Source organism: Saccopteryx leptura, chromosome 1 (genome assembly GCF_036850995.1).
Source record: "Saccopteryx leptura isolate mSacLep1 chromosome 1, mSacLep1_pri_phased_curated, whole genome shotgun sequence".
NCBI lineage: Eukaryota > Metazoa > Chordata > Mammalia > Chiroptera > Emballonuridae > Saccopteryx > Saccopteryx leptura.
This window is the reverse complement of record NC_089503.1, coordinates 391681467-391700072: the sequence shown is the minus strand read 5'-3', so window position 1 is coordinate 391700072 and position 18606 is coordinate 391681467. Positions and strand designations below refer to the sequence as shown.

General features: G+C 54.5%; 1 protein-coding gene, 1 long non-coding RNA gene and 1 pseudogene across 2 annotated transcripts in view; 1 reads left to right on the top strand and 2 right to left on the bottom strand.

The window, feature by feature from the left end:
* Positions 1–18606, bottom strand: part of LOC136387859 (uncharacterized) — a 75003-nt gene that overhangs the window by 47010 nt on the left and 9387 nt on the right. The gene's annotated exons all lie outside the window — the stretch shown is intronic.
* On the top strand, positions 1534–5734 carry LOC136390786 (RLA class II histocompatibility antigen, DP alpha-1 chain-like). Its single transcript, XM_066361782.1, is given in 5 exon segments — positions 1534–1588; positions 2306–2383; positions 2676–2930; positions 4697–4978; positions 5625–5734. Coding segments are annotated over 5 exon segments (780 nt in total).
* LOC136387851 (tripartite motif-containing protein 26-like) lies at positions 13463–18052 on the bottom strand (annotated as a pseudogene).

Below are 18606 nucleotides of genomic sequence, written 5' to 3'. Positions count from 1 at the left end.
TAGAGGCTGGGTGTCTCGTGGACCCATCTTTTCTCTATGTTGTGTCTTGTGTATGTTTTCTTAAGTCCTGCAGCGGGCACCCCCTTACCAAGCTGGTTGTGGCAGTAGAGCATCGGCCCAGCTTGTCGATGTCCCGGGTTCAATTCCTGGTCAGGGCACACAGAAATGCCCATCTGCTTCTCCACCCCTCCCCCTCTCCTTCCTCTCTGTCTCTCTCTTCCCCTCCCACAGCCAAGGCTCCATTGGAGCAAAGTTGGCCTGGGTGCTGAGGATGGCTCTGTGGCCTCCACCTCAGGTGCTAGAATGGCTCTTGTTGCAACAGAGCAACGGCCCCAGATGGACAGAACATGACCCCCTGGTGGACATGCCGGGTGGATCCTTGTTGGGTGCATGCGGGAGTCTGTCTGTCTGCCTCCCTGCTTCTCACTGTAATAAGATGAAAAGAGTCTCCCTGGCAGCTGCAGTGTGGGGTGGATGAATCAGACAGAAATGAGACTGGAGGGAAGATGAGTGAGAAGCGAGTCTTGACAGCGCAGCCCGCTGGGGACCCCACGGGAGAGACGGGAGGGAGGAAGGCTAAGGGGCCCAAAGGAGGAGCAGTGAGGAGGGAGCGAGGGGCAGAGACCCGGCAGGTCACAGGCTCCAGCTCAGAGGACCCGGAGAAGGGCGGTACTTCAGTCACCCTGGCGCTGCCCCCACTGGTTTACTGTAGAGCCCTTACCGAGGGTCTCTGAGCCTCAGTTTCCTCATCTGTACAGGGTGACGACCATCTCCCTCGTCTGCGTCCAGCACATTCGCGAGTTCTGTGTGAGTGCTTGTGACACAAACAGAGAAGTCGCAGAGGGACACGTTTGGGAGAAAGAAAGCTTCCTTCCTGGATGTGCGCTGGGTGCCAGGGGCCTGTGGGACGTTGTCCTTGGCAGCTGGAGACAGGCTGGGAGCTTTGGAACAAGGTCCGGACATTCGGGTTGTCTGGATGGAGCCGTCCCCTCGGGAGGAGGGGGTGAGGTCGCCGGGAAACAGCGTGCAGATAAGGAGAGGACAGAGAAGGTGTCCCGGGGACCAGGGAGCGCGGACGATGCCTCAGGTCACAGGAGAGGAAGCTCGAAGCTCGTGTTCCCGAGTGGGTGGAGCACAGGGAGGCGAGAAGGCGAGGAAACAGCCCAGGGGCGGAGGGTGCGCGGACACGCCCGGAGATTCAGGAGGAGGTCACGGTCACGCACGCGTTCACCAGGTGGCAGCAAAGACCCCGGGTGGCGTCACACCGAGTGTCTCAGAGCCGCCTCTGCTCCCAGCCCTGCTGGAGTGTCCTGCGCACCTGCCCCTCGGCCGGGGGGCGCTCACTGGTCGCGGATGCTCAGACTTCCAGGATGATCCGTGTCTCTGCTTCCGTGTCGCCGCTCTGCATCCCAAACCCCTGTCCTCGCCTGCTGGGACGGAGGGGCCCCTGCTCTCTAAACTACCCCTCTGCCCCTTCCTGACACCCCAGCCCCGTGGTTCTCCGCTGCCCACCCGCCACGGCTCCGGGACGCGATGGCGGTTCAGGCCCCGCCCCCGGGGCTCTCGGCTGCGCTGCCGCTTGGGGCGGGTTCCCTAACCTCTCTGTGCCTCGTGTCCTCGTCTGTTACACGGAGAGAAATGAGACCCACCCCACAGAGCGATGCTGAGGACGCAGTGAGTTTGCAATGTTGTCTGTTTGCTTTTCTAGGACGGTGTTCGGCAGAATAAGTGCTCAGTAAATGCGAGCTATTGTTCAAGTCTTTGGGATAAAACGTCCAGTCCTTATTGTGGTTTGTCCGACCTTCCGGCCCTCTCTGAGAGGTCACCCTTTCGTTCCTGCGGCTTCAGCTCCGCCTGCGCTCGGGAATCTTCCTTCCCTGTCCCTTCTGCTGACCCAGGGTCACCCCGCCTCCTCCTGACACGGTCAGACCTACCCCCTCCTGAGAGCTGAACAGACCGGAGCAGATTGCAGATGGGCCATGTCGCGGATCCAAACCCTACCTCATAAGTTCATTTATTTAATATTTATTTTATTGATTTTAGAGAGAGAAGGAGGGAGAGAGGCAGAGAGAGAGAGAGACAGGAACATCGGTCTGTTCCTGCAGGTGCCCTGACCGGGGATCAAATCAGCGACCTCTGGGCTTTGGGATGACGCTGTAACCAACTGAGCTATCCGGCCAGGGCTTATAAATTCTTTACAGATCTTCACATACTTTGCTGCAAGATCACTATAATTAAAAAAAAGTAACAAAACAAAACAAAACACGACCCTGCAGTTGCCTGATGTTGCCCCCCCCCCCCCCAGCACAGAAACACAGGCAGCAGCTGTCTCTCCTGGGACCGGAGACCAGCTACTGGGAATTTGGAAAGAGCTTGATCCAAGGTGACCCAGGAAAGGACAAGGAGCGAAGGTATGAGGTCACGGGAACCTCAGACCAGTTCCCTCCTAGCAGTGAACGCTTAGATCCCCAGTGCAAGAGAAGCCACTGACTTTTCAAGAAGCGAGTTCCCTATTGTTTTCCATTCCTGTTCCTGTGTTTCATTCTGCCTTCCTCGTGTCCTGGGTCATCCCTTTGTGTCCCCAATAACCCTCCTTTGTCCCCTTGATTTCTGTGTTCCATTTACTTCACCTGCTTCTCCAATGTCCTCACCCTCCCTCCCTGCACGTCACGCAGCGGACCACGTGACAACGTATGCCGAGTTCGTGCAGACGCGCAGCCCCTCCGGGGAGCACGTGTTCGAATTCGACGGGGAAGAGCAGTTCCACGTGGACCTGGACAAGAAGGGGACCGTCTGGCATCTGCCGGAGTTCATCCACGCCTTCAACTAGGACGCGCGCAGGGGGATTGCGGACATTGTCATGGTGAGAAAGATCTTGGACACCCTGATCCAACGGTCCAACCGCACCAGGGCCACCAACGATACCATCGGCCCTTGCTTGTTGCTCTACAGCTCAGCTGCGGGGTGGGGGTGGAGGTGAGGGGGAGAGCTTCTGTCTGCACGGAGAAGGGGGGACCCAGATGCCCACTCCTGATGAGTCCCCCCGTGAGTGGATAAGTATTGGGTCCACAAAGCAGGGCACTCAGGCCACCAGAGGAGGGTTTATTTTGTTTTTTTTTATTTTTTTAATGCACTGAGAGGAGGGGAGACAGACAGACTCCTGCATGCGCCCCGACCGGGATCCACCAGAAAGCCCACTGGGGGGTGATGGTCTGTCCATCTCCTGCATTGCTTTGTTGCTCAGCAACTGAGCTCTCCTTAGTGCCTGAGGCGGAGGCCATGGAACCATCCTCAGTGTCTGGGGCCAACTCGCTCTAGTGAGCCATGGCTGCAGGAGGTGGAGAGAGACAGAGAGAAGCCAGAGGGGGAGGGGTGGAGAAGCCGATGGGCACTTCTCCTCTATGCCCTGACTAGGAATGGAAACTGGGACATTGTTGGGCAGATAATATGCTCACTTTGTTAAAGATGGCGCTGCCCACATGGAAGCCCATTGCCCAGGTGATATTAATGTGTGTTGGAGGCGGGCTATGGGCAGGCAGGATCCTTGTAGCCTGGGGCTTGGTGTTGGGACTAAGCCTTTCCCACCCTTTTTGATGTGGGGTGGTGCAATCCCATTATGCCTTAGATAAGTGACTTTGTATCAGAGACTTCCTTGTTTGTATATTGTATTAAAGGTTTTGCCCGACCAGGCGGTGGCGCAGCGGATAGAGAGTCAGATTGGGATGCAGAGGACCCACGTTCGAGACCCCCGAGGTCGCCAGCTTGAACCCAAGGTCGCTGGCTCCAGCAAGGGGTTACTCGGTCTGCTGAAGGCCCACGGTCAAGGCACATATGAGAAAGCAATCAATGAACAACTAAGGTGTTGCAATGCGCAATGAAAAAAAAACACACTAATGATTGATGCTTCTCATCTCTCCCCGTTCCTGTCTGTCTGTCCCTGTCTCTGACTCACTGTCTCTGTAAAAAATAAATAAATTAAAAAAAAAAAGGTTTTGATTTCTACACTATACAATGGGGCAGACTGGGAGCTTGTTCTCTCTCAGTTCCTGAGATTAGCATTAGAGATGAGAGCAGAGAAAGGCCACGAGGAGGAGGACAGGAGAAGCAGCCAAGATGGTGGAGTGCTGAGTGAGAAGCCAGTTTGTGCAGAGTTTGTGCAGGGAGAAGGAAGGAGATGGGGAACTGAGGAGAATAAGTCTGGTGAGCTAGAAGCCTTTGATTCTAGGAAACTCGGATAAGTCAGTGGCTTTGTGAGCACTGAATGAGTGGGTTTTGGAGCTCAGTGTGTGTTTTTACTTGCCCGCCGGGTGCAAGCTAGGATTAAAGATGATGGCCCACCAGCTCTTGGCTCCATTGTTTCATTACCGACTGTCCGAATCCAATGCGAACCTGCATGGGCCAGGCGTCTGTGATGGTGGCCGTGGCTACTGGCCACACAGACATCCACACGTCAGGCTGACGTTCCACCACTGTGCCCACCGGCCAGCACCAGAATTTTCTTCTTATTTGAGAAAGAGGTTGGGCTGACGGAGCCAGGTCAGGAGCGGAGGATGCTGTGACTCTGACCTGGGAGCCAGGTGGGGAGGGAAAGCGTAGGCCTGAGAGAGGTGTCCCCTCACCTGGAGAATTTCGGGCCTGAGGGACCTTTGGGATGCAGTGGAAGGCTGTAGACTCACCAGGCCCTGTCCCCACTCAGAGTCCCCTGAGGGGACTGTGTTCCCCAAGGAGCCCGTGGAGCTGGGCCGGCCCAACACCCTCCTCTGCCACGCGGACAAGCTCTTCCCGCCTGTGCTCAGGGTCACCTGGCTGCGCAATGGACAGCCGGTGGCGGAAGGCGTGGCCGAGACCATCTTCCTGCCCAGCACGGAGTTCAGATTCCAGAGGTTTCACTCCCTCACCTTCGTGCCCTCGGCAGACAATGTCTATGGGTGCCGGGTGGAGCACTGGGGCCTGGACGGGCCGCTCCTGCGGCTCTGGGGTACGCAGCCCCCTGTGCCCCCCACCCTGGAACCCTCTTTCTTTCCAGCCCCATCTCTCCTTGCCACCTGCTGTCCTTAGTCCTGTGGTCTATTGTCACTGTATCCAAACTTCACCTTCTCATGGATTCTAACTCTTCTCCTTTTTCTGAGAGAGAAGACGGGGGAGAGGGAGGGAGAGAGAAGCATCAACTTGTTGCTCCACTGAGTGGTGCATCCATGATTGCTCCTCACCTGTGTCTTGACCATGGATTGAACCAGTGACTCCAGGCTCGACCTGATGACATAGGGCTCTGTACTGGTGACCTCAGTGTTTCACATCGATGCTCTATCTGAGTGCCACCACAGCCCGGGCTGGTTTATAACTCTCAATGCCCCACACCTCAGTCTCACCTCCCAACTCGTATTAACTCCAGAGATGGGACCTCAAGTTATACCCACTGGAATTTTTGGGCCACTACCCAGTAACACAGTAGGACTCTTATTAGGCAGAAGTAGTTTAACTATGAGAGAATTCTTTGTTCTCCCTGGAGTAATAGACTCGGATTATACAGGGGAAATTAAAATAATGGCTCACACTCTGAGGAATATAGTCACTATCTCCCCTGACATGAAAATTGCTCAATTAATCCTTTTACCCCTTTTAAGATAAGGCCAAACCCTGCAAAAGGAACCCCGAGAGAATCGAGGATTTGGCTCCACTGATGCTGCCTATTGGGTTCAAAAAATACGTCAGGAACGCCCTGAAATGGAACTAACATTACAAGGGCATAAATTTAAAAGACTTTTAGATACTGGAGCTGATGTATCTGTTGTTGCTAAGCTACATTGGCCTCCTTCCTGGCCCACTCATGCAGCAGCCACAGAATTACAAGGTATAGGGCAGAGTAAATCCCCTCAGCAAAGCTCTAGTTTTTTACACTGGAAAGATAAAGAAGGTCATTCTGGATTTTTTTCAGCCTTATGTGCTCCCTGGATTGCAAGTTAATTTGTGAGGTAAAGATGTTTTGAAAAATATGGGGGCATTGCTTGTCAGTCCTAATAGTTTAGTCAGCACTCAGATGCTTGATTGGGAATTTATGCCCACTAAGGGACTAGGGAAATAACAGCAGGGAATTCTCACCCCCATAGAAGTGGCACCCAATACCAGAAGGTGTGGATTAGGATATCAAAATTTAGCATAGGGGCCTTGGTAGCTCCTGCTACCCCAATAATGCATTGTGCAGACCCAATTACTTGGAAGTCAGATAATCCTGTATGGGTAGACCAATGGCCCCTTTCTCAGGAGAAACTTAGGGCAGCTGCTTGATTGGTACAAGAGCAGCTACAGCTTGGGCACATTGAACCTTCTAATAGCCCATGGAATACGCCTATATTTGTTATTAAAAAGAAATCAAGAAACTGGAAGCTATTACAGGATTTGAGAGAAATAAATAAGACTACGGAAATTATGGGTCCTCTCCAGCTAGGACTCCCTTCTCGTACTGCCATTCCATGGAATTATCGCCTTGTAATTATTGTCTTGAAGGATAGCTTTTTTACTATTCCTTTAAACCTGTATAATTGCAAGTGTTTTGCATTCAGTGTTCCTTCACTTAATTTCCAGGCTCCAATGGAGCGATACCAGTGGAGAGTTTTGCCTCAAGGTATGGCTGACAGTCCTACCTTGTGCCAAAAATATGTTGCTCAAGCTCTCTCTCCAGGACAAAGGCAGCACCCTAAGGCATACATAATTCACTATATCCACGATATTCTTATTGCTCATCCAGATAAAGACACTGTGCTGACCATTTTGCAACAACTAGAATATTCTTTGAAAGAATCAGGACTTTATATAGATCCTGAAAAGGTACAGCAATCTTTACCTTTCTCTTATTTAGGACAAATTATTGAGGGACAACAAATTCGTCCACAAAAATTAGAAATCAGGACGGATCATTGGCAAACTTTAAATGATTTCCAGAAATGATTAAGAGGTATTAATTGGCTTAGACCTTCCTTGAAATTAACTACTGGGGAACCGAAACCACTTTTTGATATTCTTAGAGGCTCAGCTGAACCAGCTTCTCCTCGGCTACTTACAGCTGCAGGACAGCAAGCTTTAAAGCAGGGGTCCCCAAACTACGACCCACGGGCCACATGTGGCCCCCTGAGGCCATTTATCCGGCTCCCACTGCACTTCCGGAAGGGGCACCTCTTTCATTGGTGGTCAATGACAGGAGCATAGTTCCCATTGAAATACTGATCAGCTTGTTGATTTAAATTTACTTGTTCTTTATTTTAAATATTGTATTTGTTCCCATTTTGTGTTCTTACTTTAAAATAAGATATGTGCAGTGTGTATAAGGATTTGTTCATAGTTTTTTTATAGTCTGGCTCTCCAATGGTCTGAGGGACAGTGAACTGGCCCCCTGTGTAAAAAGTTTGGGGACCCCTGCTTTAAAGCTTGTAGAAAAAGCCTTGCAACAAGCAAAACTAAAACGCATAAATCCTGAAGAATCAATTGCCTTACTAATTTGTCCCTCGAGTTACACTCCAACGGGACTGTTGTGGCTTCAGGTCCTACTGAATGGATTCATTTAGCTGTTACTCCTAAGAAAGATTTATCTCCGTATATTGATCTTGTCACCTCCTGGATTATCAAGGGGTGTAGGTGACTTTTCACAGCTTATGGGTTTTGAGCCTCAAATTATTGTTGTTCCTTTTTCTTTTTCTTTTTTTATTCCTACTTTTTTTTTTTTTTTTCAGAGACAGAGAGAGAGAGTCAGAGAGAGGGATAGATAGGGACAGACAGGAACAGAGAGAGATGAGAAGCATCAATTATCAGTTTTTCGTTTTGACACCTTAGTTGTTCATTGATTGCTTTCTCATATGTGCCTTGACCGCGGGCCCTCAGCAGACTGAGTAACCTCTTGCTCGAGCCAGTGACCTTGAGTCCAAGCTGGTGAGCCTTTCCTCAAACCAGATGAGCCCGTGCTCAAGCTGGCGACCCTGGGGTCTCGAACCTGGGTCCTCGGCATCCCAGTCCGATGCTCTATCCACTGCACCACCACCCAGCCAGGCCTTAATTCTAACTTAGAGCTCTCTTTCTCCTTTTTGCCAACTTCTCTTACGAATTTACCTCTGCCACCCAGCATAGTGTATCCCAAGGTTCTCCTCACCACCCCACGGCTGTAAAGCTCCAGAGAAAGGCCCCCGTGGGTTCACCTCTCCAGTTTAAAAAGAACAGGAGCTCTGTCTCCACACATAACTGCAGATGGCTTTTCCAGTTACTTGAATCGTTACCAGCTAGAAGCAGCGGTCATTGGGACTTGGATGTGAGCTGCAGAGTATAGAAATGTGACAACAATTCCAGTGCCATGTGGACTTTTCCTGGACTCCTGCTCCTTGTGACAGCTCTCAATGAACTGAACTGGGGTTGGGTTGCATTTGTAGGGATGTGGAATGATGATGTGTCAGCATGGACTTGGTGAACATGTTAAGGACATTGAAAACAGCAAAGACTCTTATAGAGCCTGTTATATTGGCTAAGAATTTGCTTAAAGGCTTTAATTCCTGTAATGTATTAGAATGTTTGGGTAACTGTTAGCATTGGCTATATTAATTTTGTGTTTATTCTGTATTTTTTCAGTCTGCCTCCAAATTAGAATCTGGGAAACTAGGAAATCAGATGAGTGAAAATCACAGCACACAAATTAAAAATAAGAGGATATGGCCTGACCTGTGGTGGCACAGTGGATCAAGCATCGACCTGGAACGTTGAGGTCACCAGTTCGAAATCCTGGACTTGCCTGGTCAAGGCACACACGACAAGCAATCAATGAACCACTAAAGTAAAGCAACCACGAGTTGATACTTCTCATTCCTCCCCCTTCTCTCTTTCTCCTCTCTCTGTAAAATCAATAAATAGAATCTTTAAAAATAAAAAAGGATATGTAATAGACTGCAAGTGGCAAAAGCCATTGTAGATTCGAGGCTTAGCAAAAGGCTAAGTTCTCCCCCCTCCACCTCCATATTGGCTGTGATGCTGAGTATTTGCACCCACTTCACTTGCTTCCTTAAGTTGCTGGAAGCAATTTACATGCCCTTCCTCTCACTCTTTGTTCAGATGTTGGTTGATTTCACTTATGCATGGTGGGGGGATTCCTGTTTATGCCTTGGGAGAGTTCCTGTTTTAGCCTCAGGTGTGTAACTTTGTATCAAGGACTTCCTTGATTTGCATATGGCTATATAATAAAGCAAACTGGGGCTATGGGGCACTCGGATATTGTCATCAGCATTGAAGAGTCCTCCCGGTCCCATCCTTTTTCTTAATGAGTCTTTTCATAATTCCTCAGCGTTCTCACTCAAGACCCAGAATCATGAGCCTGCTGGTCTGCCCCCCCGCCCCAGGGACACTGGGGGACTGTCACAGACCCTGTGGGGAGAGGTTAATCCAGAAAACCCTCTGGACACTCACCTGTCTTATATTCCAAGTCTCTCAGCAGCTTCCCTGGGAAGGACAAAGGGCAGCATAACCCTCAAGCCCGGCTAATTTAGAAGCTCCATCCCTGGGTCCCTGGAAGCAGAGTGAGAACCACCAGGCGGCCCTCTGAGGGCCAAGGCAGGAGAGCAGGACAGGAAGGGCAGGCACCTCGCTCAGTGATAGCCTGTCCCCTGGCCCCCACCCCGGGGCTCTAAAGGCCCTCACCCTGAAACTCTCTCCAGCCTTCGGCCACCATGCGCCAGGGTGTGCCCGGTTCCTGGGACTCTCCCCTGTCTGCACCCCCCCCCCCACAATTCCTGCCTCTCCGGGGCCGGGGCTCCCCCAGCCGGACTCCCTCGGTGCCTCCGCGAGTCCTGGGCTCCTCCACCATCAGACCCTCACCCCCAGCCCGTCCCCACCCTGCCTGGACCCTCAGACCCTGTTTTCACAACACCCCCCACTCTATTTTCACTTCTGTCTTTCCCTCCTCCCCCTAGCCTGCCCCCTCCCACCTTCACAGGTCCTGCCTCCTCCTCCTCCTCCTCCTCCTCCTCCTCGAGTCCTTTCTGCCCCATCCTAACGCTGTACCACCCCTGCCCTCTGAGGGGTCCCTGGGCTGCCCCGGGCCTCCTTCCACTCCCTGACTCAGGATATTCCTTGAGAAGCCCCCGTGACGGAGAGAAGAGGGGGCCGGGGGAGAGGAGACCCCTGGTTCCGGCGATGTGCACTTGCCGAGGGACCTTGAGCAAGTTACTTTTTCTCTCGTCCCGTTGCCCCCCCCCCGCCCCGCCCCCCAGCCAGGTGTGACCCCCATCGGCCCACAGCGCCTTCCAGCCTGGATTCACTTCTTGCTGCTTCGGAGCCCGGGCTTCCCGGAGCTTCCACAGGGTTGAAGCCTCCCCCGTGACTCACAGCGTCCCCATCTCTCTGCACCAGAAACGAGGACCCCATCCCTCCACGGCCCGACGCCTCCCCACCCCGCTGCTGCGCGTTAGGGGCGGGGATATCGCACCTTGACGTGCTGTACTTCTTGTTGTGTGGCTTTCGGGGTAAGTGAGGTGATGGGGAAAATACTTTAATAACTGTGAAGCAATTTAGACCAATCTGCTTTTATTTATGTCAGTATGAGAGTGAACCCTACACAGCATGAGACCCTCCCCTAAGAGGGGCACAGATGAGAGGGGTTGGGGAGCTGGACAGGTCAGTCATTGGACTCAGAAGTCCCGTAGTCCCTAGTTCTGTGACCTTGAGCTGGTTAGTTTACCTCCCCGAAAGGAAGAGCATGCTATCACAGGGTCCAGCACATCGTAGGGGATAGCCCGTCTTGAGGATGTCCCTGTCGCTAGTCTACCAGTCCTAAGGAGGGAGAAGACAGAGACAGGAAATCAGTGAAGAAAATAGTCTAGTTGTGGTGTGCTGGGGAAAAATCTGATGGGCAGTGATGGGGTAGGAAGGGGTGCCTCTTTCGACAGAGTGGCCAGGGAAGTCCTCGTTGGAAAGGTAAGTTTATTCCTTGAGAAGAAACCAGCTCTGTAAAAACCCAGGGGAGGGGCCTTGGGCTAGCACAGGAAAAGGCCAGAGGGGGGCTTGTTTTAAGAAACATGTTTCTGGCGTGTAGTGATTAAAGCGGAGAGTGGTGTGAAATAAGGGGGCAGGGAGAGGACCTTGAATTTCCTGGTAAAGAGTTTTGATTTTATTTCAAGTGGACGTGGAGCTGTTGGAGGGTGTTATCCAGGAGTGTGTTCTAATCACTGGTAATAGTTTTAAAAACACCATCTGGCTGCTTTTTGGAAAACAGACGGGTGGAGAGAGGAGGAGGGGGGCAGGGAGCCCAGAGCCCAGAGAGGAGCGGATGCAGTCATGTTTGTGGCCTGGACTCCAGCTGAAGCTCTGGGATGGAGAGCAGGGTCAGTTTGCTGTCTCTGGCTTTTTCCTTGGACGACTCTTAGTCAGGACCCTCCGTTGTTCATGATCATTAGTCACTGTTCTCTCCAGTCTGCATGGGGAACGCTCTGCCCCCTGCAGGATGGCAGAGGAGGGCATCACTTCACTTCCTCTCCCATCCGAGGCCAGTGCTCCTGTGGTCTTCTGCTCTGGCGCTAGTGGAGTTTCTGCAGCTTTAGAGGTGATTGGATGGGCTTTCAAGAGGCTGAGAGAGGGTTGGCCTGTGGGGGCGCAGTGGATAAGACATCAACCTGGAGGCTGAGGTTGCCGGTTTGAACTCCTGGGCTTGCAGGGTCAAGGCACATGTGACAACCAGCAAGCAAGCAGTGAACAACTAACTGAAGCAGCTATGACTTGACACTTCTTGTGCCACCTCCCCCCCTAAAATCAATCAATTAAAAATACTCTTTAAAATAAGAGTCTTGGAGAGAGGCTTCCGGCAGACTAGGTAGGACCAGTCTCAGTTGTAGTAACTGCCGGAAGCAGTCGAACTTCGTGAGTTGGCCTGAGGACAGGAGCTTCTGCCGTTTTCAGCATCCTCTGGGGAAAAGGGTCTTATCTGCTTACTGGGATGGTGCTGCGAAGTGTGACCACCACCACATGCCACTCAGGCAGTTACTGACTTGATACTCTGCTGAGACCGACCCCTCAGGGACTCAGGATTGGAAGTATGTAGTTTTGTTTTGAGTGTGTGTGTGTGTGTGTGTGAGAGAGAGAGAGAGAGAGAGAGAAAGAGAGAGAGAAGGAGGAGAGGGAGGGCAGAGGATGGAAACACACCAGTCAGTGCTGAAACCTGAGTGTGTACTAGGACAAGGCTGAGGAGGAGCAGCTTCCTGTCGGGCGGGGAGGACAGAGGAGGCAGCAGGAGGAGCAGATGTGAGGTGAGTCAGCGCGGAGTCTGGGAGCTGTGAGAGTGGCAGGACAGCAGAGGGTGACACAGGACTGGCCTGTCGCTGTTAGACCCTGACCTGGACACGGTGAGGAGCCACTGGCTGTCTTACAGCAGGAGAGACAGATGAGCTTGCCCGTTGGAAGGACACTCCAGCAGCAGCAGGAAGGCAGTGCAGACCGACCAGGCGGGGACTGGGCAGGGATCCAGGAGCAGACGGGGGTGGAGTCTCAGGGATGGGGGTGTGTGCTGAGCTGTCTCACTAGCCCTGTGCACCTCGGGAGCCCACTCTGCACCCCAGACTCCCCGCTGGAAATAGGGGTGCTGGTATCTATTTATTGGGTTAAATTATGTTATGCATGCAAAACTGTTAACACAACGCCTGTCCTATGGTACGGGATCAGCAAAGGCTTGCCGTTGTCATTATTATACGGACACTTGTGATTATTCAAGTAGCAGCAAAGTGCCCGGTGTAGGAGCATGGAACAGAAGGTGAGAAGTGACACGTGTCAGACTTTTCTAACCTCTGAGCAGCACGAACGTTCACGGACGTCCTCGGGCCTCCTGACCGTCCAGAGTGCGATCAATTTATTTTAAAAATGTGTCAGGCAGCCCTGGCCAGTTGGCTCAATGGTTGAGCATCGGCCTGGCGTGCAGGAGTCCTGGGTTCAATTCCCGGCCAGGGCACACAGGAGAAGCGCCCATCTGCTTCTCCACCCCCCCCCTCTCCTTCCTCTCTGTCTCTCTCTTCCCCTCCCGCAGCCGAGGCTCCATTGGAGCAAAGATGGCCCGGGCGCTGGGGATGGCTCTGGATGCGACAGAGCTTTGCCCCAGATGGGCAGAGCATCACCCCCTGGTGGGCATGCCGGGTGGATCCCGGCCAGGAGCATGCGGGAGTCTGTCTGACTGCCTCCCTGTTTCCAGCTTCGGAAAAATGAAAGAAAAAAAAAAAATGAAAAAAAAAATGTGTTAGGCGACATTAAAAAAAGGTAAATGTATGTTCTTGTTTCCATAAATTGGTTATCAAACAAACATGATTTTAGGTTAATAAAACTGGAACTGGAACTAATTACTATTTTCATTAAAACCACTCACCACTCAAGGGCTAAAGGACAGTCAGAAGAGGCTGGTGGTAGATTAGAACTGGGGGCAGGTGAGGGACAGGCAGGAGCTGAGAACAATTCTTAAGTTTATAGCTGGACAGTGGTTGGAGGGTGATGCCATTAACCAACTTGGGGAACACTGAGGGGGAGCAGCACTTCCTAATGGTGTCAGTTCTCTGAAGTTTGCAAAAGTCTTTTTTTCATGAGTCTCACAGCATCCACTGAGGATGTTAAGTTCCACGGGGCATAATGTGATCATGTTCATCACTGTCTCTAGCACCTAGCACAGGGGCTGACATGTGGTTAGTGCTCAGTAAGTATTTATTAAATGAATGAAAACAAAGAAACACAAGCTTATCTGAGAATTCTCCCGTCCTCCTCTTAGTCACCTGGGCACTGGGTTTCTCAATCCAGAACTTCTTCCGTGGAAACCTGAGACGATGACAGACATGGCTTCCCTGTCCCCATGTTTCCCTCAACCCTCACGACAAGCTGGAAGGGGGAGGGAAAAGGGTGATTATGCCCCGTAACACAGGGCCACAGGGCTGGGACCCCACAGGGGACTTGTTCCAGTGGACAGCAAGTCCCCGGTTCAAGGATGCGTTCTCACTTACTGGTGTGGGTCGGGGGGGGGGGGGCCTGTGGGCACCTTTCCTGGGGGGGGGAACTGTGACCCCTTGCTTAAGCCAGCAAACTTGGGGTCGTGTCTATGATCCAACAGTCAAACTGGATGAGCCGTCACTCAAGCCGGGGACCTCGGGGTTTGAACCTAGGACCTCAGCCTCCCAGGTCGATGCTCTGTCCACTGTGCCACCGCCTGGTCAGGAAGAACGTTTCTTTATTGAAGTGTCAGCAGGCTAGTCATCTCCTCTGATGTCCAAGCCACCACCGGGACAGGAGCTTGGGGGCAGGATGATCAGCCCCGTTGTTTCCGAGGAAACCGAGGTCCCCAGCGGGAGTGGCTCCCCGGGGAACCGACGCCCTGGTGCCCAGGTTCCCTGCCCCCCCCCGCCACCCCCCCCCACCCCTCCCCCCCGGGGAAGAGGTCTCACCTGCATGAGCTCGGCAGCGGGCTGCTGTGCTCTGCCCTCCAGCTCGGAGATGAGGAGCGTCAGCCGGGCGAGCTCCCTGCGGCCCCGGGCCTGGTCCTCCTCCCTGCCCTCCGCCAGCTCCTGCTCCAGCCTGGTCAGCTGGTCCAGCAGCCGCTGCTCCCGCTCCCGCAGGACCTGGTGGCCCTGCTCGAACTCGGCCACGATGGCTGCCTCTCCTCCTGTAGCTTCCTCTGCAGGGGGGAGGGAGAGGGGGTGATGCTGCCGCCGAGGGCGGGAAACCCCCAGGATCTGGTGTGAGCGGTGCTCCAGAAGGATCCTTCCGCCCTAGCGGCCACCACTCATGAATTCTATTGTAGTGTTGCGGCTGGGGATGGGGGGGGGGGGGGTGATGGTGGTGGTGGTAAAGGGGCTTTCCAGCATGCCTGGGCCAACCTCCTCTCCTCAAAGAAGAGTCGGGGAGGCCCTGGTCGGTGGGCTCAGTGGTAGAGCGTCGGCCTGGTGTATGGAAGTCCTGGGTTCATTCCCAGCCAGGGAACACAGGAGAAGCACCCATCTACTTCTCCACCCCTCCCCCTCTCCTTCCTCTCTGTCTCTCTCTTCCCCTCCCGCAGCCAAGGCTCCATTGGAGCAAAGTTGGCCAGAGCACTGAGGATGGCTCCATGGCCTCCACCTCAGGCGCTAAAATGGCTCTGGTTGCAACAGAGCAATGCCCTGGATGGGCAGAGCACCCCGCCCTGGTGGGCATGCCGGGTGGATCCCGGTTGGGCACATGCAGGAATCTGCCGCCTCACTTCTAACTTAAAAAAAATACACACACAAAAAAGTCATGTATTATAAAAGAAAAAAAGAAGAGTCAGTGAACCAGTCCAGTTCACTCAGCCATCACAGGACTGGAACCCTATCTGACGGGTCGGCCCATTAGCTGTTCTGGGGACACCAGTGTGTCCCGGGCCCTTTGAGGAACTCTGTAAGCCAACACTTTCCCCTCCTGACACCGATCTCTGCATGTCACCTCTTCTAGCAGCTTTCTTGGGTTGTCTCATCCAGGCCTGACCGTCTCTTCAGTACAGCACTACTGGTATAAAACGTCTGTGTGAACCCACCCTGCCACGCAGGCCTGTCCTGTGCCCTCAGCGAGACCGTGACCTCTCCTGCCTGGGAATTTGACTGAAAACTCCAGGCTGGGGATCTGGTCAGTGTTCTCAGTGCCCTGCTGGACGTTGGGCTGCCGGTGTCCACGCACAGAGGCCTGGAGGTGCTCCTTTCCCGGGGCCCAACTGCCCATGGGGGGGCCTGACCCCAAAACCCCCGCAACGCCACTTCCCACAGAGGACGGGAACCCGCTCCCCTGCGCGTTTCCGGAAGCACACTGGCCGCCTGTCCCCGCGACCAGCAGCCGTGGGGGGGCGTGGCCACGCTCATCCTCACCCCGCCCCTCCCTGCCTCCTCCGCTCCCCGTGCCCCAGGAATCACGTCTTGCCCCCCTCCTCTGTGACAGGAAGGGCGCAGCCCGGCCCCCCTCAGAGCCCCACACCTGGATCCTCTTTCAGAACCGGGGCAACTGCATCAGGTGACGCCTAGGAAACCCACTCCCTGCTCAGACCAGGACACGGGCCAGTGCCCAGAGCCCGGGGGGCCAGCGCAGGCCTGCCCACTGCTCCTCCCAAGCTCAGGAGCTCCAGCTGCGGGGCCCACGGCCTCAGTGTCCCCTCCACAGCCTCACTTACCAGCGTAGCCGTGGCCTCAGCTGCTCCCTTCGCCCGACAGCCCTGAACTGTGTCTCTGTCTCTCCTTAGAGCACTCAGGTGGTTCAGGATTTTTTCCTGTAGAAAGACAAGCAGTGGGGACAGGTGGATGCTCTGGGCTGGGGCAGCAGCAGGTGGACTCAGGCCGAGTCCCTGGCCAGCAAGAAGCCTTCAGCGGGGCCTCGGCCAGGCCCGTCCTCCACCATCCAGGTGGGCGCACAGGAGGGCGCGGCTGGCACCGTCCGGGGTGGGCGAGGAGGGCTTACCCTGTGGGGCTGGGCGGCCTTCTCCAGCAGGACGGCCGCGTGGGCCTTGTGCTCCCGGGACTCCCTGCAGAGCACGCAGAGCAGCTGCCCGTCCTCCTCGCAGTAATAGTGCAGCTTCTCCCGGTGCCGCGGGCACGCTGCTCCTCCCGGGCCGCCCGCTCCGGTGACCCGCCCCTGTCCACCTTCAGCCGCTGGATGCTCTCCACCAGGCTGGCCAGCTGCCACACGGGGCGGACGTTCTCCTTCTGAAAAGGCTTCTTGCAGAGGGGACAGAGGGGGCGGCCCGCGGCGACGGGGGGGACGTCGGCGGCGCAGCCGCGGTAGAAGACATGACCGCAGTCGATGGTCACAGGGTCCCGCAGGTGATCGAGGCAGATGGAGCAGGTCACCTCCTCCTCCAGGCTGCGCAGAGGTGCCGACGTGGCCATGGCGTCCTTAGTCCTGAGGTCAGGGGCGTCTGCTCACTGGTGGGGGGGCCTCTGCTCCTTGGAGACCAGACACGGAGTCAAGAGCGCACCCGGCAGAGGGCAGAGGGCAGAGGTGACAGCCTCAGGCGGGGCCGCCAGCCCCGGCCACCCAGAGGCACGCGGGGTGACAGCCAGGCTCACAGAAGAGCAGAGCGAGAGCACCCACTGACCACCCAGCACAACCTCTCCCTTGACAGACAAGGACTCAGGCCCAGAGAGGGGGGCTTGGCAGAGCGGCGAGCGGAGCTCCCGAGCCTGAGCCGTGGGGCCGGGGAAGCACTCCTTCCATCAGCTGACGCACCGGCTACTAGAACAGGACACCCGGGGCTCCCTGCCGGGACACTGTCCTCGTGAGCACACATCCTACAGCTCTGCTGCTTCCCACGAGCCCCCACCCCCGACAGTCAGGAGACCCCTTCTGTTTGCTCCTCCGGAGTTGCAGCGACTAAGAGCATGGGGGTTCTTGACCAAGACGCAGCGACAGGGTGAGCCCTGGAATAAACCTTCACAGACGGGCTGCGCTGTGGTGTGGGTTTGGTTCACGTTCATCGGACCGCCTGTGGGCAGAGCACAAGCCGGCCACACCGGGCTCTCTCCCAGCTGGGACTCCCCCTGCGGCGGGCCTGGCTGCCCTGCTGGCCTCACTGAGCTCCCCGTGGGGACGGGACAGACGCTCAGCCGCCATGATGGCCACGTGCTGAGGGCTTGGCCCCCGGGGGCAGCACAGGAGCTGAGCAGAGAGGACTGGGGTCCCTCCGCCTTTGCAGCCCCGCCCACTTCCTGCGCGGACAACACCGCCTCCCGCTCCTGATTCTGCGCGACAGTGCACAACTCTTGGAAGCACCCTGGGCCTCAGTTTATCCATCCATGAAGTGGGGGAGGGGCACCCGCAGGGTTTCCTGAGTGGGCTGAGTAAAAGAATTAGGTTGAACGTACCGAGTGTCAGCACAGGACACAGAAAGGAATCTCGGAGAGAACCCAGGACCCGGGGACCCCACACCCAGTAACCGGGGCCCCCACAGCCAGGAGCGTTCAAAGCACCAGACGCAAGGGCAGAGATCTCAAGTCGCAGCGAGAGAGGAAGCCAGGCAGAACCAGCCACGGTGACACGGGGTCCTCGAGGGGCGGGGCCAGGCCGGCACGCAGGCCACCGCGAGGCTGGCGCGGAGCCGCGTGGATACGGGAAGTCAGCACGGGACAGTGTTGGCAGGGGCCCCTCGCAACAGCTCAGCGCCTTCGTGCCTTCCACCCCAGTGACGGCAATGAGCTAGAAATGACCCCCACCCGCTGAGACCCAGAGGAAAAACTGATCTGAAGTGCTCTCTCTGGTAGACAGCATATATGTATGTCTTTATTTCTTATTTATTCAGCTACCATATTTCTTTCAACTGGAGCATTTAATTTTACATTGATAAGTATGTAATTAATGTCACTTTATTATTCATACATATATGCCTTTTTCTTGCATTTTCTTATAGAAGTCCCTTTAACATTTCTTGTAAAACAGTTTGGTGATGATAAACTCCATTAGGTTTTTCTTTCAGGTTTTTCTTTTGGGGGAAGCTCTTTATCTGTCATTTGAGTCTAATGATAGCTTTGCTGGGTCAAGTAGTCTTGGCTGTTGGTCCTTGCTTTCATGACACTGACGAGTTCATGCCAAGCCTTTCTGGACTGCAAAATATTATTGCAAAAACCAGCT